The sequence below is a fragment of the Pogona vitticeps genome, chromosome 14, assembly GCF_051106095.1.
Source record: "Pogona vitticeps strain Pit_001003342236 chromosome 14, PviZW2.1, whole genome shotgun sequence".
In the NCBI taxonomy this organism is placed as follows: Eukaryota; Metazoa; Chordata; class Lepidosauria; order Squamata; family Agamidae; genus Pogona; species Pogona vitticeps.
Window position 1 is genome coordinate 17,973,976 of NC_135796.1, and position 25,843 is coordinate 17,999,818.

General features: G+C 45.6%; 1 protein-coding gene across 2 annotated transcripts in view; it reads left to right on the plus strand.

Annotated features, from left to right (window-relative positions):
• The window catches only part of MLXIP (MLX interacting protein), a 37,866-nt gene extending 14,532 nt beyond the window's left edge, over positions 1–23,334 (plus strand). Inside the window, exons 2-17 of one of the 2 annotated variants that reach the window (XM_072983490.2) lie at positions 8,772–8,878; positions 9,696–9,781; positions 10,881–10,970; positions 11,499–11,540; positions 12,064–12,232; positions 13,135–13,218; positions 13,934–14,025; positions 14,676–15,312; positions 16,911–17,032; positions 17,154–17,340; positions 18,456–18,580; positions 19,372–19,473; positions 19,585–19,712; positions 20,468–20,591; positions 21,868–21,997; positions 22,440–23,334. In XM_072983490.2, the coding sequence (XP_072839591.2) occupies positions 8,772–8,878; positions 9,696–9,781; positions 10,881–10,970; positions 11,499–11,540; positions 12,064–12,232; positions 13,135–13,218; positions 13,934–14,025; positions 14,676–15,312; positions 16,911–17,032; positions 17,154–17,340; positions 18,456–18,580; positions 19,372–19,473; positions 19,585–19,712; positions 20,468–20,591; positions 21,868–21,997; positions 22,440–22,561 (2,347 nt within the window). In that variant the 3' untranslated portion in view covers positions 22,562–23,334. The remainder of the gene's footprint in view (positions 1–8,771; positions 8,879–9,695; positions 9,782–10,880; positions 10,971–11,498; positions 11,541–12,063; positions 12,233–13,134; positions 13,219–13,933; positions 14,026–14,675; positions 15,313–16,910; positions 17,033–17,153; positions 17,341–18,455; positions 18,581–19,371; positions 19,474–19,584; positions 19,713–20,467; positions 20,592–21,867; positions 21,998–22,439) is intronic. The other variant, XM_072983491.2, reaches the window with a different exon arrangement.
• The last annotated feature ends 2,509 nt before the right edge of the window (positions 23,335–25,843 follow it).

Genomic DNA, 25,843 nt, shown 5'->3' on the forward strand with positions numbered 1-25,843 from the left:
CTCGTAGTGTGGCACCGGAAAAGAAACATGTTCATGTGGCAGCTTCTCTATTCTGTTAGGTGGTAGGAGATAGAAGGGAAATTATCACCATGCCAAATGAAGTGTCTGTCATAAAGCAGACTTTTCTCCCTAGCCCAAGAGTGAGTTGGGATATCTTGTGGGATGTTCTGAAAATCTGCAAGTTTGTTCCTGTTTCAGTAATTTAAGACGTGGGTGTTCGCATTTAAATTTCCATTTCCTGCTGCTGTTTAATAGCTGGGCGTTCTAATAATTGCAGAACTGTCATCTCATCTGTAAGTGTGAGCTGCATGCTGATCTGCGATCTGTCCATCTAGTTCCAGGATTGTCTGTTCTGATTATCAGCGGCTGTCCAGAGTTTTTCCCATGGCCTGCTATCCCCTCCTTCATTCCACATGGGAAATGCCAGGAACTGAACAGATGCCATCTGTATGTGAAACATGTGCTCTGTCCACAGATCTTGGGGAAATTACTGTACTATTTTCCTGGGGGGGGGGGATTCCGAGAGTTGTGCTCCAGGAAAGTAAATTTTCTGTGGTTTCTTCCAGCTCAAGTCTTATCTATTGACTCACTTAAACAGGTGGAGGAGTTTTCAACTACGCTTTGAAGTTCTCTGTGCATGCGTTATTAGTATGCAAAGCAGCAATCTTTAGCTATTCATTGCAGAAAGTTCTGCAGCTGGGTGGTTCTGCTAATTACTGTTTTGGAAAAAAAATTTGGTTAGATAGGCTTCCATGTTGCAGAGCTAGTATGCAAGAACTAGTATGCAAACCCCTTTCTTCGAACCGTAAAAGCTTGAGGAGTATCTTATGATTTTTACCACTCCCTTGTAGGGAACACAGGATTTTTAAATATCCTTATCATTGATATGCCTGGAAATGACCCTGCATCATTTGATGGGCTGTTTTGCAGTGGTTGCAAATTGAAGGATTTTCTTTCTAAGCTTCCTGACCTAACTTGATGAAGTTAAAACAGTTGAGCCTTCTGTATTATAGTAGGCTAATAGGCATTTGCTACTGGAGCATGCATGCTACTGTCTCTTTCTCCTAATAGCCAGCAGTCCAATGCACAACATCTGCATGACTTGGAGGAAATGGAACTTTAAATCTGATAAGAAAACAGTATTTGGCTGGGGATTTGTTTTTATGAACATCGTTGTTCTTACAGGTGAAATAGGAGCTGGGAGTCCCCCTTTGACGTATAATAGGATTCTACCCAGGAGGGCGTAAACTTAATTTTCTTTTGTGACCATGTGACGTCTGAGAACTCTGGATACCCAGAAAAATTTGGAAAGGGTTGCCATGAGTCAGAATTGACTTGATGGCTCATAATTATTAATACTGGCTAGCTGGTTTGGTACCTCCTAGGAGAAGAATAGTCATGTGTGGTCTTGAGCAAGCTACAGTACGTGGTCACAGAGCAACTCTAAAAGAAGACATTGGTGAAGCACTTCTAAGCACTTGGTATTCAGAAAACCCTATAAGTTGGAATCATTCCATGGTCTAATTACTTTTATTGTGGGGCGGTGGTGGTTCATTTAGTCAAAAAGCTGCAGAACCTGAGCAGTAGAAGTCGCATAAGGATACTTGGCACTCTGTTTAAATGGCAGAGCATGTGGTGTTTGTTTACCACATAATTTATATTGGAATATCCAGCAGCAAACTTTTCTGTTGACCTACCTATCTCTGTTTCTTAACATCCATGCTTTTCTTTAGTAAACATAACTCCCTGTGTTCCTTAAAAGCAAGGCATGGCGTTTTATATATAGAATACAAGGTCTCTGGTTGCCCATAATAATAAAATTATGAGAACCAGTTAGAGACAGTTATTCAAACCCTTACCTAGTTTTAGTAGAATGCAGGATCCTTAACGGTTGAGTGGAAAACTGTGGATGACAGAAATGTTTTCTCTTTCATGTGCTATAGCTTTAGGTAATTTTAGGAGTGTGATTAATACCCGATATTTACTATTTAACTTTCCCCCTTCCCCAGTCTTACTATACTGTTTCCAAGGAGAGATGCTATAATCGTAGGGTGTTGGCTTATGTTGGCTCCAAGTGCCTTGGGAGCTTGTAATTCTTGAAAGAACAGGCCTTGTTAAATTTCTTATCCATTGTTAAAGGCAAGTGTCTTTAAAGAGGGCCCTGTTTGTTGTTGTTTGTCATCAAATGGCATCCAATCTGTAACAAGCCTAATAAAGTAGTCAGGGCATGTGAGATATTGAAGGGGTGTTTTTCCCATCGTCTCCTCCCAGTGAGTTTCCATGAGCAAGTAGAGAGTCCAGCCTAGGTCTCCTGAATCTCAGTCCATCCATCATTCGGTCTGCTACACATTGATTTTCATGGAGAACATTATAGTTGTCTTAACTTGGAGGTTACTAAAGAATGTGTGGCTTCAAACTAGCCTTTTTCTGTCCTAGAAGGTCTGTCGCGTTGGGTCCATCTGGATCTCTAGGCCTGGATGAATTGGATCCTCTCCCATGTACTCCCACTCCAGGCCTTGAGGCGGAGAAATATGTTGAAGCTTTTAGCTGGAGATGTGCTTTCCAGGCATTCGGGGAAACTGAATGCAGTCAGTGGGAGGGTTTGGACTTCATTAAAATCTCCCAGACAGGAGGGAAATAACAAATTGTATTCGCTCAATACAGGAATGTGTTTGTCCTCCGTTTCTGCCTTTTTGCTCTGGAGCACAATACGTGAGCGTTCTTATCTGATGCTCTGAATGAATCTTTGTTTGAAGAAATATTGTTAGTTTTGGCTTGGAAAGAGCTGAATTCACACATCCAGTTCCCCAGAAAAAGATATGAGGTTATATATAAACAATCCCAGGGAGAAGTAGGAAAATCATAAGGCATCTTTTAGCTCTGGAAGTAAGGGAAATCTCCTAAAATGGCTTCAGTTTATTTTGTTGTAGTGAACCATTCTAATTAATTGAAATGGCATGAGGCATGTAATAAAAGGCAGATGCCGTGCACTGTAATTTTGTGGGTGCAGGAGTGTTTGGAAATGATACCTTGTTATATTCAGAATGCTTACTTGAAAAACTTAAGTCGACCCCGTTAGAGACTTTACAATTGGGTTCCATCCAGCAGTGGAATATTTCAGGAACAAAAGAATCCTCCCATTTTCTGCAACGGATTCCCCAGTGAATATATTTGAGGACAAATCTGTATCTTAACTGAATTTTCTGCACATGGAGCAGAGGTTTCAATAGGCTTGAGTGAACTGTAGTGCTTCGGATTACATATTACACATTATACTTTTTAAATACTTCTCCAAATTTAAAAGAAAATATCTGCATATAGAAAACTAACATACCATGAACAAACAGCCCAAGAGGTTTTCTGTGGTTCTTTTAAACAAAGTCTGTGTCGCATACAGACACACGTTTTAGGGAGTATTTCAAGAAAAGCGGAAAACAAACCCCATTCCCCCTTCATTGCAGTCTGAAGTTGGGGTTGTTTGTTCTAATGCTACATCCTGTTGTACCAGTAGAAATATTTTCCTCCGGTCTGTCCATAATGGCTTTTCTAAAATAAGCCTTCAGGTCAGACGAATGTTAAATCTTACCTTCTGGTGTGTTGAGTTGATTTACATAGAACGTAAAATCAAATTCTCTCTCACAGTGATACATTCAGAGTGGAGTTGCATGCAAAAACAAAGGAGATCTGTGATCATGTGGACCACAAAGTCTGTGGCTCGTGAAAGAGCATGTGTACTATATTAACAGTGCGTGTGTTTCAAAATGTACAGATGAAACATTCTGTATAACACAGATAAGGGATCTGAGTGTTATGCTCTTTCAGGACTTGGAAGTTTGTCCCAAGAGAAAGTACTGATTGTCTTTTCTGTCCTTCATGAGCCAGCTGATTTCAAACTTCTGGCACCGGACAGGGACTAAATTGTTCTTCCCTGCTCAGTCCTAATCCTCAATAGCATATCTTTCAAAAGGGTTGTAGTCTTCCTGGGTAGATATAGATAGAAAGCACGAAAAGCTTTTTAAAAATTGTTACTGTTCTTAAGCAAAATAGGATAAAAGGGTGGGAGCCTGGATTGTTGGGATTTAGCCGCTGTGGGGAGAAAAGTCACCTTAGGAGAAGCAGTTTAATTAAAGTATTACTTGCGTCTCGGATTGGGTTGGTGATTAATTATTATCTGACTTGCTATAATCCTGAGCTGAGAACTTGAATTCTCTTTGTGGAGGATGAGAGCCAGGGAGAGAATCCGAGCCTACATTATGCAGATCCAGACAATGGAGCCACTTCCGTCTTTAAATAATTAGCATGATCAAAAGATTTCATTCTTAAAATTCAGTCTTCCAGATAATTCCACATAAAATTTTTTACCAGCCCATTTATCCAACTGTATCTTTGTTTGTCATTCCTGGCATGTTAGGGGCCCGGAGAAGGGTGGCCTTTCCAGTTTACAAAAGCTGCCCATCTGGAAGCATTTTTTTTCTTTGTGGGGCAAAAAAAAGGCAATCCAGGCTTGAAAGGGCTCCTTGATGAAATCTCTCTTTCCACTGGGTCAGTATTCCTGTGGGCCTCCGCCTTATGGCTGCCCCCTGGGGCCGTGAAGTCGCCACTTTTAGCAGAGAGCAACATACACACACCACTGTAAAGTCTTTTCCTACCTATTTAGGAAGATAAATGTAGAGCCCTTCATCCCCAGGATTGTTCAAGAGAGAACTGGGTATTGGTAAAAGGATGAGCCTACTGTTTATGGCCTGCAGACCACTTTTCAGGAGCTCCTGAATGAATGTCTGCATGCGGCCATTGCAACTGCCGTTTTCTTTGTCTGTTCAGCATCCTAAACAGGGCGAAGAGAGCAACTGATGCTCCTCTCTCACACAGGCAAGAGAGGTTCAAGGTTCCTTTATTTATTCTTCAGCATCTGGTCTTCTGAGACCGACCACATTTGATGATAGAGATAATTATATGGCTAGTTGTTGACAGGGAATCCAAGTTGAACTACAGCTCTCAGTAAATTTGCTGACTGGTTGTGTGAGTTGTAGTTTAAGGGGAAAAAACAACTTCTCAAAGCTGTCGTGGAAAATAAACATTTGATTGACCGTTTCCTAATAGGCCTTTGTTTGACCAGTGTCCCTGGAGAGGGATGTGGGATTTGTGGTTTTAAAAAAGAAAATAATAGCATACACTTTATTATCAGTGCTCTGTAATGGAGCAGGAAATCCAAGTACTTTAGCTATAGCAGGAGCTGTGGTAATATCAGCCAGAGAGGATCTGGTGTGTGCCTTCATTCTTGCAAATGGAATATAATGCTGTCAGCATCAATGCATTCTTATGCAGTCATGTTGCGTAAAACTCTTGCTTCTGCTGTTTGATGCAGGAACAGGATTTTACCAATGCTTTGGAGTGAAGTAATGATCAGGGTTGTTTGTAAACCATACGGAGTTCACAGTCCAGCTGTGAATCAGTAGAAACCTGTTTAGTAACTTATTTTGACTGTGAGGGCTGTGAGTTTGTGGATACTTTTAAAGAAAATAATCATCTCTCTCTCCTTTGCCAGAATGACATCGGGCTTCATATTTGAAACTTAAGAACTGCCACTGGCTGATCTTTTCAACTAAAAACATTGATGTATAGGCGGGCCTTCCCAACAGAAAACCCTTGACGATCTTTTTTTTTCTTATTCTGTTCTTTATTTTTTTATTTACGTTTCTGCTGTAAAGTCTTAAAATTACATTGTTGTTTTTACTGTAAGCCGCCTAGAGTGGTCTAATATGATCAGATAGGCGGGATAGAAATAAAATAAATAAATAAATAAATAAATAAATTCCTCTGCTGTAAAGGGTCTGAAGTTCTTTTTGAATTTCAGATTCCCTGCCAGTTGAGGCTGGGAAGAAGGGAGAGCACATGAGGAAATAATAGAGATAACAAAGCTTTATGTCAGACCCCTAACGTCCTTGGACCTCTGGCAAGGCCCACGGTGGGAATCTGTGTCCTTGCGGGCTTTACTTCTAGTCCCAAACTCGGAGCAGTTCCCGGGGTCTAGACCTAACGACCTTTCTGATGCTCCATGGTGGCCCAGCATAGTGATATTCAGGAGCATTGTGAGAGCTTTTAACAAGCTGGCTGCCCAGTAATAAAAAGTCTGGCAAGTCCTATTGACAGAGCAGAAACTTTGCCACATGGCCGCCCCGTTCGGTTTATTTTGTTTATCTGAAAGCATCTTATAATGGTTCTTTGAAACTTGCCAATGGTGGTTACAATGTCAATGCAGATATAGGAGTAAAATTCTTAACAAGCGTAGAGGAAAAAAAAGCAAAAGGGGGAAGCCTGGATCTTTTGTATATCTTATCAGTAGGTATTAGTTATTGCTAGAGATTGCCTCTAGGTCCCAGAGCAGCCTCCTGCTGCATAGAAATGACTGTGAGGGAGACAGTAAGGGAGGATTAATTTATGGTAGACGTGGTTGACTGGGTAGAAGGTTGCTTTTTGTTTTCCCCCCCCGGGAGCATAGCCAACTTCAGTGGGATGGTTTTGGGTTGGGGAAACTGACACAAGTAGGAAAAGGTCTGCTCCATCTGTTTGTCGGTCTCCCTTACGCTTACGGCAGAAGGAGTCCAGATAGAACAATCCAGGATTCAGTGAATTTTCCCTGGTCTTTCTTTCTGGTTCTGTGTTCCTGATGGGTGAGTCTTGCGTTTTTGTTGATTGGCATTAAAAAGGATTGAAGAAACTGTCATCCATTCCGCCCTGAAGGTTTTAAAGCACATAAAGCTGGTTGTGGCCCCCTAAGCCGTGAAGTGGAAAGAAAGCCAGCTGTCTCTGCGTCTAGACTTAAGCCCCTCGGAGACTGTGAGCGGTTACAGGATTTATTAGAATAATGCTGTGTAAGAGTTGGAAGCAGAGGCTGTAGACACACACACATACACACACACACAAAGCTGAGACCACTGCTTGCGTATTTCATGCACGTGCATATGTGTGTAAACGGTGTTGCACCGGGCTCCTCTCGGGAGGATCGAGTGGAAGGTGGAATCACGCTTCATGGGTCTCTCTTGTGATGCGTGGCTGCTGCCAGGAACCCTTCAAGAGTTTAACTCTGCTATCCCTTAAATATTTGGGACAATCTGGGCATCACTTAATTCTGTTTCTTTCATGATTTCTTTCACGGCCATGTTTTAAACTGAGGAATTTTTCTTGAATGGAGATCCATCTCTTCGTTTTAAGTGGGCTTCACCACTTCTTCCTCACTCCTTCAGATGTTCTGAACGTCTGCTCAGCTTCTCCCTCACTTTGGGCCGTGGCACATGTGACACATGGGAATTAAAGACTGAACCATCCGGAGGGCCAGAGGTTCTCTCCCCTCCCCTCCCCAGGCAATGGTTCATAAGATCATGAAGGATTAGTAATTTAAGTGTACTGTGTCTGGCTTGCAAGATGGTACTTCTCACATGCAGCTATCGTGTGCTCAGAACTATTATGCACATGGTTTTGCTTGTGGGAGAGAGGTTTTGAATGGGCAGAGTTGACATTTTCCCAATATATTTCTTAAAGATGACTTCTGAGTTGGCAGTAATGTGTGAAGCTGCAAAGTTAAGTTTTCTCCGTGCTGCTTTTTTCCCCATCTTCCTAGTGCAGATGGATCGCCAGGTGAAACCAAACCTGGAAGAAGCTCTCTTTCTCTGTGTATGTGGGATTGCTGAGGTGGCAGAGCTGACTTTAAACCTGTCGGTTCGCTTCCATACTATTGCCTTGTGTGACAAAGGACCTTGGCATTTCCAAGGAGCTTCTGCATGTTGTAGAAGATTTTGTGGGACTTTGTGGAAGTGTGTTGAGCCTTACCACCGACATCCATGGACCAAATAGCTGTCAAAAATAGGCCCAGCATCGCCGCCTCCTCTAAAGCCACACCTTGCAGGAGAAGGACTGCCGTGATCAGTGAGCTAAGCTGCCTTCTCTGAGAATCTTGCTCCTTCTTCCTTATTAAAAAACCCCTCCAGTCTTTCCTTGGTGGTGGTGCTGTGTGTTTGTGTATGTGTAGCAGTTTCCTCGCAGATCAGTAGCAATGCACATGCTTTGCAGGTGGAAGGTTCCCACCTCAAGCACCTTGGCATGAGTTCACAGATTGCGCTCAGGTTTCAAATTGACAGTTGCCTCAGGGATTTCATCTTTGTTGAAAGGAAACTCAGCAGTATCTCCAGTAAATAAGCCTCTAATTTGGAAAAAAAAAGACCCTGGAGTAAGGGATGATAAAGATCTCTCTCTGTCTCTTTCTGAGATGCTAAAACCCCTAAGGCACTGCTATCGGTTGTGATAGACCATATACGTACTGGGGCTTCTGATTACCCTATAGGTGGCTTCTTTTGATCCTTGGAAGACAGACTGAAATCCACTATCCTAGAATACTGTATTTATGCAGATTCAAACTCTGTGAATTGGTACAGTAACCCAAAAGAGTGTGGCAATGCTAAGGGAGCATGTTGGTTTCAGTTAGAGCAAACTGTCTTCTTTGTAATGTCTTTAGCCTATGGGGGAAGGATTAGGTGGAGGAGAAGCATCTGCATGGCTTCCTCATGTTCTGGCTTAGTGGCCAGAGAAGAAGGTTTTAGTTTCACCGGTCATGCCTGGCTATCCCTCTGACCTCTGCTCCCATGTCAGTCATAGCTGAGGCTTCTTCATGGAATGCTGGGCAGTTTTATCTCCTCTCGGCCTGGTGTATTGAGCTCTGTTTACTTTGAATGTTTTATTATATATTTAAAACTTGACACTTTTGTGTTCTGTTGCAGTGGCAAGTTGGTCTCGCCCAAGTGGAAGAATTTCAAAGGCCTGAAGCTTCAGTGCAGGGACAAGATTCGGCTCAACAACGCCATCTGGAGGGCCTGGTACATCCAATGTAAGGAACTTGCTCGAGCCCTTGGGGGGGGAACATCTGCGCGACACCACAGTTATTTGTTTTGTCTGGGAATCACAGGCCTCCTCCTGTCGGGAACCCACAAGGTTTCAGCTGCAATGTGAGCAGGAAGCACTTAAGAAACAAAAATGGCAAGAAGAACAAGCGTGCCTCTAGGAGGGAGCGAAGTGACCCATATGCCCCTGCCCCCTGGAAAAACAGGGGCTTAACTGGTTCTCTGAACCCCTTCTAATCTCCCTTGGAAGGAAGATGTATGATTTTAGGGGCCACCACTGAAAAGATCTCAGCCTAAACCCTTCCCCCCCCTCATTATTTGGCTTTTAGGAGAACACTTCCTGTAGTGAAAGAGTAAGACACCTCTCTCTCTCTTGTGTAGTCCCTTCCTGGTCGATAGTTTTGTTATCTTTCCCGTTTCCACTTTCGTTTAGCTGTTTCAATATCATTGTACGGCATCTGTCAGTTAAAACAGGAGAGGTATATATTTTTACAATAAGAAGGGATGGTTGAAACTGAAAGAGATTCAACAGTTACGGAAGTCTCCCTAATTGATTTGTTTCCTTCTCCCTCATTCCGGTCCTGTGTTCAAAATAAAATTAGGAGTCTTTCTGTGGTGCATGAAACTGGGGAAGAAAACCCGCAGGTTTTGAGGGCCACTCTTGATCTTGGCATAGGGACAATCCTTTTTCTCAGAAAAGATCCGAGGGTTTTCTGTGACGTACTCGGAATGGTAGTTCTTTCGGACTCAACGCCCTCTCTTTCTTGGAGGTTTGCACTGCTAATCTTCTCGTTCCTACCACAGATTTGGAAAAGCGGAAGAACCCTGTGTGCCATTTTGTGACTCCCTTGGACGGTTCCGTGGAAGTTGATGAGCACCGGCGCCCCGAGGTACCTCAGGCGCAAACTCCAGCGTTAACTACACCTGTAATGCAGACATGCATACCTGACATTTTAGACTGTCTTCATTTGCATTACAGTCAACTCAGTTGCCTTTAGTTGCTCTTAGAGACTTTAAAGTTCTTTGAGTATATCCGTAGGGTTTGTAAACGAGTCCCTTTTGTGTGGCCCGTATAGGAATTTGACCTCCTTGGGAGTTAGTAAAACATAATAAATTGTGCCAGGTGTGTTGGCAGGAAAGGGAGGGCACTGAGGGGCTGTCTTCTCAACCTGGGAACCAGGCAGGATGATAGAAGGGCATTTTTCTGAAGTCCAGGCCAATATCCCTCTAGCTCAGCTTCAAACTAGATGCCACAAAGGGCTAAACTTTTAGAAGTGGCAATTCCTTAAGTGCTGTCATCACATGAGCACTTTCGGTCTCCAATGGCTTTCCTCCCAGGAGTAAAACATGGGCTTCCTTTAGCATCCATTTGCTCAAATGGAAGCTCAAGGGGAATGACATTCCGGAAAGAGCCACTTGCTTTCCTCTTCTAATGACATCCCAGCTCGGATTGTGACCCTCTGCGTGTGTATACACCGATTTGATCCTCAGGATGTACCAGGAATGGGAAACTTCTGGCTTACAAACCATATCCAGTCCCTCGTGTGGTGTAGTAGTAAAACTCAGCTGGTAACTTTGGGCCAATGACGCCCATCCATACCTACCTTACAGGGTTGGTAAGGGGGACCAAGTAGGAAGCAGGAGAGCTGGTGCACCATCTTGAGCTCATTGGAGGAAATGCAGGAGGTACCTCCAATAAATAATATCTGGCCCATCAAAGTTTCAAGTTAGGGAATGTGAACAGTGAGCAAAGCTCATGGTATTAGTGGAAGAGTGCATGGCTTTGTGTGCGCATGCCTGCATGTGTTTGTGGCTGTGCATGATTGTTATAATGCCTGTCTGTGAGTAAACAGTTGTTTTAATTGTCAGTGAGTTCTTAGTAGAGGAAGGCCCTGAATTACTTCATCAACCCCCAGTGCAAAGAATACTTTCCCCCCCCTCCTTCCTTCGAAGGCCTGCCCTACTTACTTGTTTATTTGTTTTCCTTAGGCTATTGCAACAGAAGGGAAGTATTGGAAGCGGCGGATAGAAATAGTAATACGAGAGTATCACAAGTGGAGAACCTACTTCAAAAAAAGGGTATGCTGTCTGCTTCGGGTATTTTAGGGTGAACATGTCTCAGATTAGACTGGAGTCTCCTTCGTAAGCTGCTATAGACAAAGACCCCAAAATGTTAACGTTTGTTCCAGTACTTGTATTCTATTGTCAGTCAACTAGTCCTGATGCAAGCAAGCGCTTTAGGAAAGATAGCAGAAATCTGGGTTCCGGGATCTTTTGTTTCAAACCAGTAAGAATCCCTCAGACCAATGGGAACTTCGGTCCCTGCTGGTCCCTCTAGAATGGTCTTACCCAACTTGGCCGGCCTCTGAACGTCTGGTGAACTACTTTTGAGAGTTGTAGTAATAATACATGCAAGGCAGCAAGTTGGCCCCGCATCTTTCTGCTGCCAGCGTCAGGACGCCTGCTCCACAACCGTGTGGTAAGTTGAAAGAAAACAACAGACGACAGGCTAATTTTCAGACATCTCGAGGAGACCAGGTTGGGGAAGTCTCTTGTACTGCTGTGTATCTTGATTTTGAAAGTCCGTTTTCTCTTTTCCCTCCCCAGTTGCAGAAACACAAAGATGAAGACCTTTCCAGCTTGGTCCGGGTAGGTGGTCAGATTAGCCTTTGTTTTGTCTCTGCTGGAGAAGTTTCCAAACTCTTTTTTAAAAAATAAATCACAGAGTTGTTCCCTGTTGATTAACAAAAGGTATTCACTTCTGTGTTCAACGACTGAGCAATCTGCAGCGTCCTGCTGCAGAATCAGAGGGCCAATTTTAATTTTTACGTTTTCAGGGAAACACTGGCTGAGCAGACTGTCTACTGGCTCTGCTTGATTCATCCAGACCGTGGCCCTCACTAGGGCTGATTCTTCTTGTTTGAAATATAGCAAAGGCAATCAGTGAAATCCATGACTCTGTGATGATGTCAAAATCACAATTATATCTTGGAAGACCCCCAGACAGTTAGTTGCTCAGTATAGTCCCTCTTCTGCCAACCATTGCTTGCTCCTCTCTCCTTGCCTGCTTTATCTTCTGGAGGATGCTGCCTTGAAGACCCCTGACTCGTTGAATACAGTAGCTGTGGGGTCCCTCCCCTTTTCCTCTTAACTCCCTTTTTTCTCTTCCTAGGATGATGACATACTCCTCTTGCATCATGAGACCTACGGCCAAGAGAAGCCAGTCCCCATGGAACTCGACTCCCTCTTTAGCACGGACATGCTTATGCTGGAGCTACCAGACACCCTCTTCTCCACACTGTCTTCTCACCTGCCGGCCGGCTCACATCCCAAGGAAACAGGTACAACGATTTCCTTTCTCTTGGGCAAAAGGGTTGTTCCAGGAAAATAAGATTGCTTGGTCCCCGTGACTTCTAGAGAAAGCACCGTGCATTTTTAAAAATTTCCAACTGTGCTTCCCCCCAGCTGGTAATATTGAGATGAGGTTTCATCCAACACACGTTTTGCAAAAGCTGGGGCAATGTGTTTTTAAACATATGAAGTAGTGTTTCTGAGCGTAGACAGAATTCCTTTCCCTAGTTATTTCCGCACATAGGCACCCTTTATAGATCCGAGATTTAAAGACTTGAGGGGGCTTCTGGGCAGATTGACTCTTGTTCAAAAATAATTAAGCACTAGCTGGTATTTTTTTGCTGAGCGAACAAAAGGATTATAAAGTGGACTAGATTTTGAATCCAGAGAAGTGGGTCAAGGAAAGGTAAAAATGTACCTTCAGAGGATTGGTTTTTAGTCCAAGGGAGAATATCTTGGCTGAAAGAAAGCTGTGTTTGTCTAGAAGGAAATGGGAATTGTTTGCCCGGCTGCCTGATGAAAACACAGGGAGCCTTTCAGCTTCTCTCTGGGATATCAGCAAAAAGCTTTCTGTTGCCTTCAAAAACGTGGATGTTTGTAAAGCAGGTGTCAGATTTGCCACAGACTGTTGGCTAAGTCTTCCAGGTGCCCCCCTTCGTCTTGTGCTGTAAAAGGCAAATACGTTTCGTAAAAAATGTGTTCCTTTGTGTAATAAATCGCCTTTATTTAAATCCATCTTTAGACTGGTTCTTGTCAATGCTGCTTGTTCCTTACTGGCCCGTCTGGAAGATCTTCTGCCCAGTTCCTTCTGCTCGGAAGGGAACTGCTCATTGTTCCTGAGTGCTTCCGAGTTTCTCCCATTGCCTCCTCACTTCTCTTTCTAATTTCCCAGCACACTTAGGGAATGCCGATATGATTCAGCCAGGGCTTAGTCCTCTGCAGCCAAACTGCATGGATACCTGTGAACTTTTTCAAGGTAAGTGTTTTAGAGAAATATTACGTTCTGTTTGCCAGCACAGATTTCTGCCAGTAGCATTTATGTACTGGTATGCAAATGTACTGGTTGCTTCTAAACATTGTTTGGCAGTTGAATGTTGCTTAGCGGTTTAAGGTGTCATAGTGGAGGGGGGAATTCATGGTAGTGGTGTCTGGCGTTTTTCAGACAGAGCTGAATCACTTCAGGTTGAGTGCAGGGGCTCATATGTGTGTGTGCGTGCTTCTAACACACCTCACCCGACCTCCCTGTGCACAGAAATATTTATCTGAAAGACGGGCTCTTCTCTTTTTCACTGAATTTTTTTTTAAATTAAAAATCAAATTAAAACGTTCGTTTGTTTTCTGCACAGAAAAATGTGTAGCCTGCCTTGGATCACTTTGAAATATGTTTGTAAACAACATTTCTGAAGGACAATGAAAAAAATGAGAATAGATTTTTGGATTCTGGCCTTTGTTTCGGGGAGCCTTCCCTGGTAGAGGGATCTTTTTTTTCATTTCGTATGCTATTATTATGTTCCCTTCTTTATTCCTTGTTTAATTTTTTTTTTAAGTCTGCCAGGTCCTCTTTTCCTTTCCGCTTTCGGTTTGCCAGGCTGCCACATCAACTTTCCACAAACAGAGTTTAGTGAAAAGAAGCAATAGAATCAGGAAGAGACTGAACTCATGCTTTCCTCCCTTCCTTTGTCTTTCCTCAGAACTTTTCATGTCCAATCGTCCCAGTAATTACTTTGGTGCCACTCCGACTGCCGCTTCGGCCATGGTGGACGCCTGCAATCAGTCTTCCCAGGTGAGAATGGAGGAGGGCCATCATCTCGTGGTGAAGCACCTGCTTTGCATGCAGAAAGTTCCCTGGTCTCAGCCTCTTTTTAGGGGATACGAAAGCCGCACCCAGTCAGATAATTCATTACTTTGCTAAAGGGACCAGTGATCTGATTCTGTACCACACTGCTTTCTGGAAGTGCCACCTAGATTTGAGGTGTCTGATCTCAGCTTTCAAAGTGCATTCCCCAGACCTTTGGCCTGCCAGCAGGTCGTCGCTACCACTGCTGGGGAAATTGGTATGACTGGAACTGAACCAGTTTTCCCTATGTACCTTTTGCGTACCTGTTTGGTCTCATTTTAAGCAATATGGCTTCTCTTCAGCTGGCAGACACAACCTTTGGAGGGTCCACGTGAGAGTCGGGTAACTCCGAAGGCTAGAGTCAGCTCCGTCCCAGAGGCATGTCGTAAGAGATGTCTGTTGGGCATTGACTCTGTCACCTGTGGATCCTGGCTGTGGTCCTGTACAGCGGTTTAAAACCTCGAGATGGGTGATGCGGCCGAGAGACTTGGCAAAGCAGGTTATAGGTCCAGACTCCCTGCAGTCTGAAAAAGAAGACCTTCTCAGCTAATGGTTTTTTTTCTCTTCAAGGAATAACTGCTTTCCTCTCCTTTCAGACCTCGGACCTCTCTTCAGGTTCTCTGTCCAACCCACTCACCCCGATGAACCTCCGTGAAGGGCTTGTCACCTCCCCGGTGCCTGCCCCCCTCCTGCCCAACGTGGCGGACGTTGTCGCTGACCAGTGCCTCGGCCTGAGGAGCGGGGACTCCTTCTTGGATTCGGCCGGCTTCCCTTCCGAACCATCTCTGAGCGGACAGCCTCAGTTCCTGCCTCCTTTCCCGGATCTGGGGGCCCTCCTTCAGCCTCCTCTGGCCTCCCCGTTGCAGCAGGCAGCGCTGCCTCTGAGCAGCGGCGGGATGGCCTCCCTCTTCGCCCCCGCCGAGTTGTGCAAATCCTCCGTCATCACCCACACCGCCTCCGCCACCCTGACGCGGAACGTCCCCGCCACCACCTTCAGCCACGGGCAGGCTGGCCTCCTGGTGAACCAGCCGCCGCCAGGGATGGGAGGAGTGCCTTGCAACCTCACCCTCCAGACCGCCGTCACGCCGCGGCAGCCCCTCCTGCAGCCCCTGCCCAACTTTTCGCTCTCTGCGGCCAGCGCCGGGATGAGGCCCAAGAAGCCGCAAAAGATTGTGCCTGCTCCGAAGCCGGAAACGGTTTCCTTGGTGTTGAAAAATGCGTTTATCACCCCAGGTGAGTAGCTGGTGGGTGACTCTTTCTTTCTTGAGCGTCTAGAGGCAGAGAACGGCGGGCAGCGAGGTCTCTTTCCTGCCCCAAGCCGTTTGAGAGCTGGGAAGCCTAAGGGAGCGTCCCTTGGGATCTGGGCAAATCGGCCGGCTTCTAGCTAAAATTCTTCTTGAAGTATAGAGATAAACAGTGGGGAAGAAAAAGAAGCCAGGCCGTGAAGGACGGAAGGCCCCAGTGTGACCGTTTTCTTTAAAATCCATCTTGTCTCAAGTGATTGTGCTTCACCAGATGCTTGAACTCTTGATTCCTGCAAAATGAAGGGTGGCTTTCTTCAGCAGTTGCCTGGAAAAGGCCAGTTTGGGCTTTTAGTACATGGACCTCATTAAATGACCGGCAGTAGGGTTTGTTTGTTTGTCCCCCCCCCCAAAAAAAATCACTATATCTTTTTTTAAAAATTGAAATATCTCTGTGTTGGTGGGGGTGGCTTTGCACTTGTTGCAAGAGACAGCAAAGTCGGCACTCTGAATGGCCGTAAAAACAGGAAGCATCTGTTTCTCATGTGCTTACTGCTTGCTGTAATATGTCTTGGTGCAAATGCAATGAGCTGGAATAAACTTGGCCCGCTGCGCGGTGACTGACCTCTGGTCAAAGTCCATCACGGCGTATCTCTGTATTAGTGGCATTGCAGAACCTACATTCAGAATCCTTTTAAAAAAAGAACTACAGCGGTGCCTCGCTTAACAATGATAATCCATTCCAGGAAAATCGCCATTAAGCTAAAATATCATAAAACGAAATAAAAAACCCCATTGAAATGCATTGAAACCCATTCAGTGCGTTCCAGTGGGGTAAAAACTCACCATCCAGCGAAGATCCTCCATTTGGCGGCCATTTTTGCTGCCTGTATAGCGAGGAATCCGTCCCTAAACACAGCGGGGAGCCATTTTAATTACCCGGTGGCCATTTTGAAACAACCAATCAGCTGTTAAAAAAATCATTTTGCAAAGAATTGGTTCCCGAAGCAGGGAACCGATCATCACAAAGCGAAGAAACCCTATTTAGACCATCGTTTTGTAAACGCAATTGCGATCGCAAAAACGATAGTCGTACAGCGATTTCGTCGTAATGCGGGGCAATCGTTAAGTGAGGCACCACTGTAAATAGACCTAAGCTTCTGTGCTTTTAAAAATGTTCTGAACCCCCAAATAATGAAGGAACACGTGACAGGAAGAATAGCACATTTATAGCGACAGAGGCCCTGATGTCCAGATATAGAAATGGTAGAAACGGCTAGGAGAAATGAAATCGTTCTTAGACATGTCTGGAGATTTTCTTCTCATAGCTTCTTCGTACCGAAAGATGGGCTTCTGAAGGTTTGCATTGTTGTCCTGACCGGCCCTTAAATGCAGAAGTTTGTCCATAAAGAAATAAAGGGGGTACCAAGCATTATAAGATGAGGTTGCTTCTTTTAATTTAATGACCGATCGCTGACAGGTTAACCGTTCCGTTGGTATATGCGTGTCTGTCTGAATGAAGTTGACAGCATGATTTTTAAATGCTGGCCAGAAAGCACTCCTCTTTCCACCTTCTGCTCTGCTTTTCAGCGGCCTTTCAGGGACAGCCTAGAGCCGTGATTGTAACTCCATCGCCCATGAAAAGAGAAGGGGTCTTGGCTCCTAGGATGTCCCAGCCGAATGTCGTAATTGCACCATCGGGAATGGCCAGAGTAAGAACTGGGAAGTCTGTCCTGGGGCAGGGCTGGGGCTGGGGCTGCTTGATGCTGGGAACTGCCAACCAGTCAGGTGTGCCTTGTTTTTGTTTTCTTCTCCTCCCCGTTTTGTCCTCAGGTGTCTCAAGGGCCAGAATTCCACAGCGGTATTCTGCTCAGTCCAGGTCAGCCGTCTCCGAGCCCCCAGCCGATCCCAGCCGCGGTGCCGCACCTTTTTTCTCCTAGCGCCATCCGGGAAGTGTTAGTGAAAGGCGAGCAAGCCCTTCCCCACAAAATCAGCACGCACGGCCTCTCGCCTTCACCCAGTAAGTGGAAGAAAGAAAGAAGGAAAGAAAGGTGGAGCCTGGACGGTGGGGTGGGGAACCTCCCTTCAGGTTTTTGGACAAGGTTTCAGACATGGATTGCAGGGGCCTTTGTAAAGATTCAAGGGACACCCGAGGATCTTGTGGTTTTTGGCCCGTGGCCTTTGCTTTCAGCTTGGTTGGAAAGAGGATCGCGTTTCAGTTCATCTGAGCCCTGGAAGTGCTGTATGAAAGCTCTTCTTGTTCATTCCCTGTCTAGATAACCATAAGTGTCAGGTAAACTCAGATCTCTTCCAATGTTTTTCTGCTGCTTTTGTTGCAGCTCCTGCTTTGGGGTCTTCTTTTTTTTTTAAGGAGAAAGGCAGGCTATACATATTTTAAATACATTTAAATAATAAATACTCCTCCTCTTTTGCACACATACACTCTTGTGCACGTACCCGTGCAAAGTGCCAGCGACCTTCCAGACCATTGGCGCTGAGCGGGTGAAGTTGCCTTCCTGCAGTCAGGCCGAGGGTCCCTGCAGCCAAGGACTTTCTGATATCCCCGGGGACTCAGGCAGAGACACACCTTTCCCAGCCATGCATCCTGACATCTGTTTGACTGGGAGGTACCCAAGGGGGTGCACTTAGGGCTTGCTTTCTGAATTAAAAACATGTTAAACAATTAAAAACTTTCTTAAATTAAAAGCAAGCGACCGCTTTTCCCAGTGTTGCGCCGTGTCTATCTGCAGTCTTAAGAAAGCATAGTATTTAGGATCAGGTTATGGCGTGAGTGGTAAAGAAGGGACTATCATGTGAGCAACCTGCCGGCCAGAGAATGGAAATCTAAACACATTTGTGCTCTAGACCAATGGCTCCCGGCCTTGATGAACCCAGGTGTTCTTGGACTACAACTCCCAGAAATCCTGGCCAGCCCAGCGAGTGGTGAAGGCTTCTGGGAGTTGCAGTCCAAAAATCTCTTGGAAACCACCAGTCTAGACCAAAAGCTATTCTCACAGTTTTAAATGGTCAGATCCAGAGAGAGGATGCTGCTTGATCTTTTTATTGGCTACCAAAAATTCCCTCTGGGCTAGTAGCCTGGCTTTATTCGGTTTCTTTTCTTCTCCTTTTTCGCAGACAGGGATTGTCAGCCCTCAGGACAAGCTTCGCCGTGCCCTTCCGAGCAGAGCCCCAGCCCTCAGTCCCCTCAAAACAGTTTCTCAGGGAAGCCGCTGAATGACCCTCAAATGGCTGCTTTCAAGGTTTGTTTTCCTGCCCAGTGCTCAGCGATTTTCCCAGTCGTGGTGCTCTCATGGTGTGCTTGGTCTATATGGTGCCTGCCATCCGACCAGCAGGCTTGTTGGAGATGATGGGCCTTGTAGTCAGTCAGAGTGGGCGAGCCCCAAGTCAGGGAAGGAAGTTGGTCCCTTTTGTGATAAATATACTCATCCATTCATCACTGCATTCAGGGCCTGGAGGCATGAACCGTTTCCATTCGGTGATGATTTGGGGGCAGGTCCTGGAATGACAGGGTGATGACTGAGCTGCCACATTCTGTGTGCGAACGGAGGCTGTGCTCTTATTCAGGAAGAAAGAAAGCAGGTCACTGACTCACCAGGAGCTAGAGATTGGTGGGGTGGGGTGGGAACACAAATGGGATTGGAAAGGGAAGGAAATAGAGGCTGTATTTTACTTCATGGCCTTTTTGCAGTAAAGTACAAGGATTACATGGACATACCAAGGCTGTGGACTGGTTGGACCAAAGGCCTGTCAACCCTAAGGCTCCTGGTGGCCTTTGTGACCCCCTTCCGTGTTTTCTGGCCCACCCTCGCCTCGCTCTCCAGAGCAGCTCCTTGGTCTTCCCTCCATCGATGGGCGGGGTGGTGGTGGAGGAGAAGAGTCCTCCTGCCTCTGGAAGCAGCATTCCACTCTAGAAACAAAAAAAGACGCTCATGTTACCGTCTCTGTAACTCTTTGTGCAGTGTAGTGACGATGAGGCAGAAATAATGAAAATATTTTTCGAAAAAGTAAATGTTTATTTTCATGGGAACAGAATCGCAGGATGAAGCATATTTCGGCAGAACAGAAGCGTCGGTTTAACATCAAGATTGGCTTCAGCACACTCAGCACCTTGGTGTCGCTGAACTCCAAATCAGTAAGTTACCAAGGAAGTTTCCTTTAAGGCCACATGTGGCCAAAAGGGGTCTGACATTCTTTGTTACTACCCCCCGGGGCCTTCCAGTCTGAACCCTTTTATCTGCTGCAGATCAGCCATGCCCTCACACTCCAGAAGACGGTGGAGTACATCGCCAAGTTGCAACAGGAGAGATCTCAGATGCAGGAAGAAGCCAGGCGCCTCCGGGAAGAAATTGAGGAGCTGAACGCCAACATCATGTGAGAGTGAAAAGCCAAATGAGCACACACACCCGTTATTTTCCCCATTTCTGTCTCCAATAAAGGGAAGATCCCCTGGAATAGCCATTTGTGTTTACTTAGCATTGTAAGCCCAATAGCTACTTGTGCCCAAGCAGCATCCTTGTAAACTGGGGATTAGGAGGGGATTGGCTGAACTCTCAGTAGCAGTAATTCTGCAGAAAATCCACTGTTTGCCTATATGCACCTTTTTGATCCATGCCCTCGGACACATGAATATTCCATACCAGCTTGTATAAGAAGTTATACTCCTTTTTTGATAGTTTTATGTGGAAGATTCGTTCAGACATCATGGCTGATAGACCCTGCCCTCCGATGATTTAGTCTAATCCTCTTCTCAGAGCCATCTAAACTAAAAATATTGCCATGTCTTTAGGTTATGAGTTTCATAGATAGTCTCTTCGAGTCTGCCCTGGACTTAATGCAGGTCGGTTTCATTGTACAATGCCTGCTTCCTTTCTATATTTTATCTTCCCTTTTTCTCAGTGCATAAAGTTGGGGTCCCTCACCCCACCCTGTGCTGACATTTATTGGAATGTAAAACCGGTATAGCGTGGCCGTGGAATGCCATCTGAATCTGTGATCCAGACAATGACTTTCCCCAAGTCTACGTCTGAAAATTTGCCCAATAAAATCTTTAGTCTATAGTAGATAAACATTAGGTTGTGTAGACAGGAAATTATTCTGAGTTCTGCTCTTTCCATCATCCTCTTCAGCTCCTGTCAACAGCAGCTCCCGGCCACGGGGGTTCCCATCACACGGCAGAGGTTTGATCACATGCGGAACATGTTTGATGAATATGTCAGAAACAGGACTTTGCAGAATTGGAAGTTTTGGATCGTATCCTTTCTTTGCCTGTGCCTGCTACAGAGGAGATCATGTTCTGTTTTGGGCAGAACGGCTGAGAGTTATGTTCCATTCTCCCCTTCTTGAGAGTGTGGTATTTTACCTGTGGTTGCTGTTGTCCACCTTGGACCCTGCTTTCAGGTGGGCACGGGGACATAATAATCCCAAGAGCCAGCTAGCTGTAGGTGGTGTTCCGCCACCATCATCATCTAGCTGTGTGGTGAGGTTGCAGCAGGAGGTCAGCAGGTCATTGATTCTAGACAGGAGTGCCGTTTGCGTCACCTAAAGATTAATTTTGCTCTCTGAATCTCAGCTTCCATGAGAAGCGTGGAAGGATTTTTGGTGCGTCAGTGGAAGGAACAGCTCATCTGAGGAGCGGACATTTTCTGACATGCCAGAAAGATGGGAGGGAATTCTCCAAGCTTCGACTAAAATTATAACTGCTCATTTCCTGTGATTTATATCAGCAGCTTCTCTGATTAAGAATGGAGCATTTTATTTTATTTTTTTGGTTTTGTTTATAGGAAGTGTTTATCTCAAGCTCAGTACCCTGATGAAATGATTGAGACGTGAGAGATTGGAGGGATCAAGAGTTTCAAACAGATGCCGCTTTGTCGGCTGGCTTAAAACATAACCAGCTCAAGCTACATAACGGTCTAAGGTTGGCACCTTTTGAATTCTTATGGCCCAGGCAGCTGCTCATCCTGCATTTTTTGGCGGCTGGGCAGGCCCAGACTGATGGCATGGAAGAATTGAGGCTTTACTAAGAAGTACAGGAAGGCAAGAACTGTGAGGAGGGAAGGGAGCAAATCAGCATAGTAGTTTTTAAGATTAATATGTGTACACTGCAGCAACTTCTCTCTGCATTTTATTTGTGCTCATGTGCACACATGCTTTGCACCTTACTATCAAATTCAATGCCATTTGGAAAGCCTACAGAGTCTGAGGACAATCTTCACAAGCTGGGACTTGACAGCATTGATGTAAAACATTTACTGGGCTTCCTTTCTCTTGTAGGCATAAGAACACAGATTCCTAGGGCTTTGTTCATGATTGAAAAAAAAAGGTTACCTTTGTCCTCCTGGTTCTGGAAAATGTCACGGCAACAAACAGTATATTGTCTTTTCTTGCAATGAAGCTGTCATTTCCACTTTTCTCTGGATGCATAATGTCTTTTTGAACTGTTCCTGTTAGGCCTTTTCTGTTTCCTCCTGTGCAGAAATCTCGGTGCCTGTTTTGTTTGCCTTCTTAACTCTCTGTCCCTACGTAGTTCAGCATCATCATCAATCCCTTGTTTGAAACATTCAATGGGATGGTGTCCACAACCAGCTTAGAGGAACTGAACCAGACGGCGTTGGCGTGGGTGGACCAGCATTGCTCCTTACTAGTCCTGAGGCCAAGTAAGTAGAACAGACGAACTGGTGGAGCAGGGAGGATAGTAACTAGAGATGGGGATATTCATATTCATAAACAAGGACCTCCCTGGCCCAGCTGCACGTAATGCGGGTCCGGCCCGTCCACTCAAGCAACTTAGCACAAAAAGCGTGTCCCACTCTTCCTGCCAATTGTGGAAGTCGCTCCTCTGTCTCCCTGTTCAGCTGGCCACTCCGGGCAGGCGGAGGGAGGACAGGCCTCCCCACACGGCTGCTGAGCGGACCCACATTAGGTGCAGCTGGGAGGGGATATTCGTTTACGAACACGAATATCCCCCATCTCTAATACCAGCCTTTAACTCTGCCCTGTTTCTTTCCTGAAATTCTGCTGAGGTCACGCAACTCCTTCGGGCAACCTAAGTAACTGGATTTCTTTTGTTTTTGCCTCTGTTCTCATCCTCCACCCCAGTGGTTTTGAACACTCTTCGGCACTTGAGCATCACCACCTCCATTCTCTCCGACCCATCCCGCTTGCCAGAACAAGCCACCGAGGCCGTGAGTAAGCTTAACAAAACAGCTGGAGAAACCTAACCAAAGACACCCGGCGGGCGGACCTTTCTCAAGCCACAGCGAACATCCGAGCCAAGCCTTACAAAGACTTTTTAAAAAACACCTCCTTGCGGTTGATTCCTTTTCCAGCACATGCAGGACCTCGGCATCAAGAAGAGATGATTGGATGGGGAGCGGGGAGGGGATGAGCAAAGATGCCAAGGGGACAGTCTGTTGATAGCGTGCTTGGGTTTGGTCAAATAAGAAAACTGACTCAGGTAAATAAGTGGGGTGAGAAACCTGCACCCAGCAATAGACACACTCCTTCAATGCAACATATCAAAATATATGCAGTGCTAATCTTTTTGTGCAACCGAATCTCAGGCACCAAGACTCAGAGAGAGGGGGAATGGGCAGAGAGGCCGCAAGGAGCCAGGCATTAAAAGGGACACAGATCCCTGGCTTTGTGAGATGTAAGATACTTTTTTTTTTTTACATTATTACTGAGGGGTGGTTTCTTTCCCTTTTTGGTTTTCCGTTTGATCAGCAAAAGCGAACGACCGGGACGCAAAGTCGTGTGCGTTCGTGCCTGAAGGTCAGTCTGGCGTTGGGGCTGAGAGAGTCCCCATTCCTTCCGTCACCCTTTCTGAAGCTGGAGAGGGTTCCCTCGCAACAGGACTGTTGTGAGAAAGGCGTAACCAAAGCCAAAAAAATGCCAAACCTTGTCACTGGTACAAGAGCATGCGAAAGATGGAGGGTTAATATACCTTTGACCGATCCTTTTCTGTTGTATTTGTGAAGATATACTCCCATGTGTAACAGGATCAGCCTTAGTTTTGTAATATGCCCGTAGCTATTGCTGTTCTTTCTTCCACCCCCACACCTCTAGTAATTAGATTGGAAGAGGTCGATAGATCATTTCTCTAAACGAGGCTTAATCTGCCCTGAAATGGAAACCTTAAAAAACTGGCTATTTTTTCATGTTTTGCACAGCCTCCCCACCCCCAAAAATTGCAAAAGTTAAGTGGCTCAGACAGAAACACAGTGGCCTGGAAACCCATTTGCATTACGGCCATGCTGATAGTCTCATGGCTTTTCTGGAACTTCTCACCCATTGTGGCTCCTAATTCGCCCTGGATGAGCAGAAGCTGTTTTCGACTTCTGTTTTCACCTAAAGATCCTAACTCAAAGAGTGCACCAACCGTTGACCTAATCAGAGCAACATGAGGGATTCGGATGCCTTTTGCATGGAGGTTTGTTCTAGAAATGTGACTGGTTTTAGCTGTCTAAATAGCTTCTTCCCTTACTACGACCTCGCTCAGCCCTATTGACTCCAGACTCCTAGCCAGCCAGTCACTTCGGATTCTCCTTGAGGCGGCTGGTGCCAGTATGAGCCTTAACATTGTTTCCTTAAAAAAAAAAGATTTTAGCCAACCCATCTGTTGATTGAACATGTTTTCTGCACAATAAGTATCTGTGGGTTTCGTAAATGCCCACCCTTTGTGCAGATTTGGCACAGGTGCTGAACACCTTCCTGTTGTCCCCCCACACATCCACGTCATATCACTTGTGTTACATTTAGAGAGTTGATGGAGAGAGTACAGGACTCCAGATGTTCTTGTACTGCATTTCCCAGAATTCCTCACCACTGGATGTGTAGATTAGGGTCCTCGGGTGGTAAAAGAGTCCTGCAGTGGCCGAAGAGTCATGCTTTACTTCCTCCTCTGGTTTAGAATAAGGAAGGCGTCTGTTTGTGAGTGTCTTGAGTCAGCAGATTGGTGGCTTGGTGTTGCGACTCAAACTTGTTGCCTAACTTTATCTCCCAGTTGTGTTTGCATGTCACGTTTTGCTTCACCCTCTTTTGTGTGTGTGTGTGTGGAAAGATGGGCAAACTTTCCCTGGATAGTTCCTTTGAGGTTCTTTGTAATCCAGGGAGACACCCTTCCAAGACAGCAGTTCGTAGCTGGTTTTCAGTTAGTTCCATTTGCAAGAGGGAGAGAAGAGTCTAGCTTAAGAGTGCCAGCTTTTGGTTCCTACCCTCAAATTCCCACTTCTTTCTGTTGTTGCTGGTGTTGTTGTTGTTGTTGTTATTTCGACTTCTATACTGCTGCATAGTGCTAAAGCACTCTCTGGGCGTTTTACAGCCTAATTATGCAAGGGACAATTCTGTCTTTGTCGACTCTGCTCTCTCAGGACTTTCGAAGCACACCTCACGTGTGGCTGCCTCTGAAGCTGTCGTCCGCACATAGCAATGCAGCCTTGTGAAATATTTGTACGTGTGATCATTGGCTGAGGCGCCTAGCTCTGACCTGCCTCAGACCAAAAACATCTATTTCAGGATTCTCTTCTCCCAGTCAAAGCCTCCCAGCAGAGACCCCGAGCGGGCGAGATGGCCTTCTGAGGTTCTTCAGCAGCTGCTATCCAGAGGTGCCCTGTGGCCGGGCCTCGAGGGAATATGTGGCCAACAGGACTAATAGCCCCAGATAGCCTTCCCTGAACTTGCCCGGTCCCCCTTTTAAAGCCATCGGGTCTGGTCTCTTAGCGCCCCAGTTATGGCAGTCGAGTGATACTTCTGACTGTGCCATCGTCCTCTGGAATACTGCGATTTGTAGTTTGGTAAAGAGTTTAGGATTCTCTGCTGTAGTTCAAGGGAGGACACCAGGACTCACTAGGAGAGGAAATTTAAGCGCAGTAGTTAAAGTCCTGTCAAACCACTAATGACGCTGTGGGATAGATAGACTCATGGCTCGCCATCTTGAGCATTTCAGTGTTTAACTCTCTTCTTGGTGAACAAGTTCCTGCTTTCATTCCTCTTAGACCCGAGGCTGCTTCTGGTGGAGGAAGGGGTCTCGCTCTATCCATTTTCTCCACACTCGGCATAATTCTCTGTGCCCCCATCAGGTCCTTCCATGATCACTCTTCCCCCCCCCCAGCTTAAACAAACAAAAAACAAAAGCCACATCTGGCAGCCATTCCCCAGCACAGAAAGGCTGCAGCCTTTTCATCGTTTTAGCCTCCCTTCTCATTGCTGGCTGTCTATATCTAATCCTCAGGGATTACAAACACCACACCTCTGAATACCAGCAGCTGGGCAAAGAGGAAAGGCTGTTTGGTCCTTCCGCTCATGGGCTTTCTGTTGGGGCCACGGGGCGGGGGGGGGGAGAAGTCGGGCACTGGGCCAGAAAGTCATTTGGTCTGATCCGGTGCAATCCTCTTTTTCTTATGAGTAGACATAGATCAGTGCTTGTGTAATATACATTTCAGTTATTTTTTTAAAAAAAGAGCTGCTTAACATCCTTTGGGTTGCCCCCATATCTTTAAATA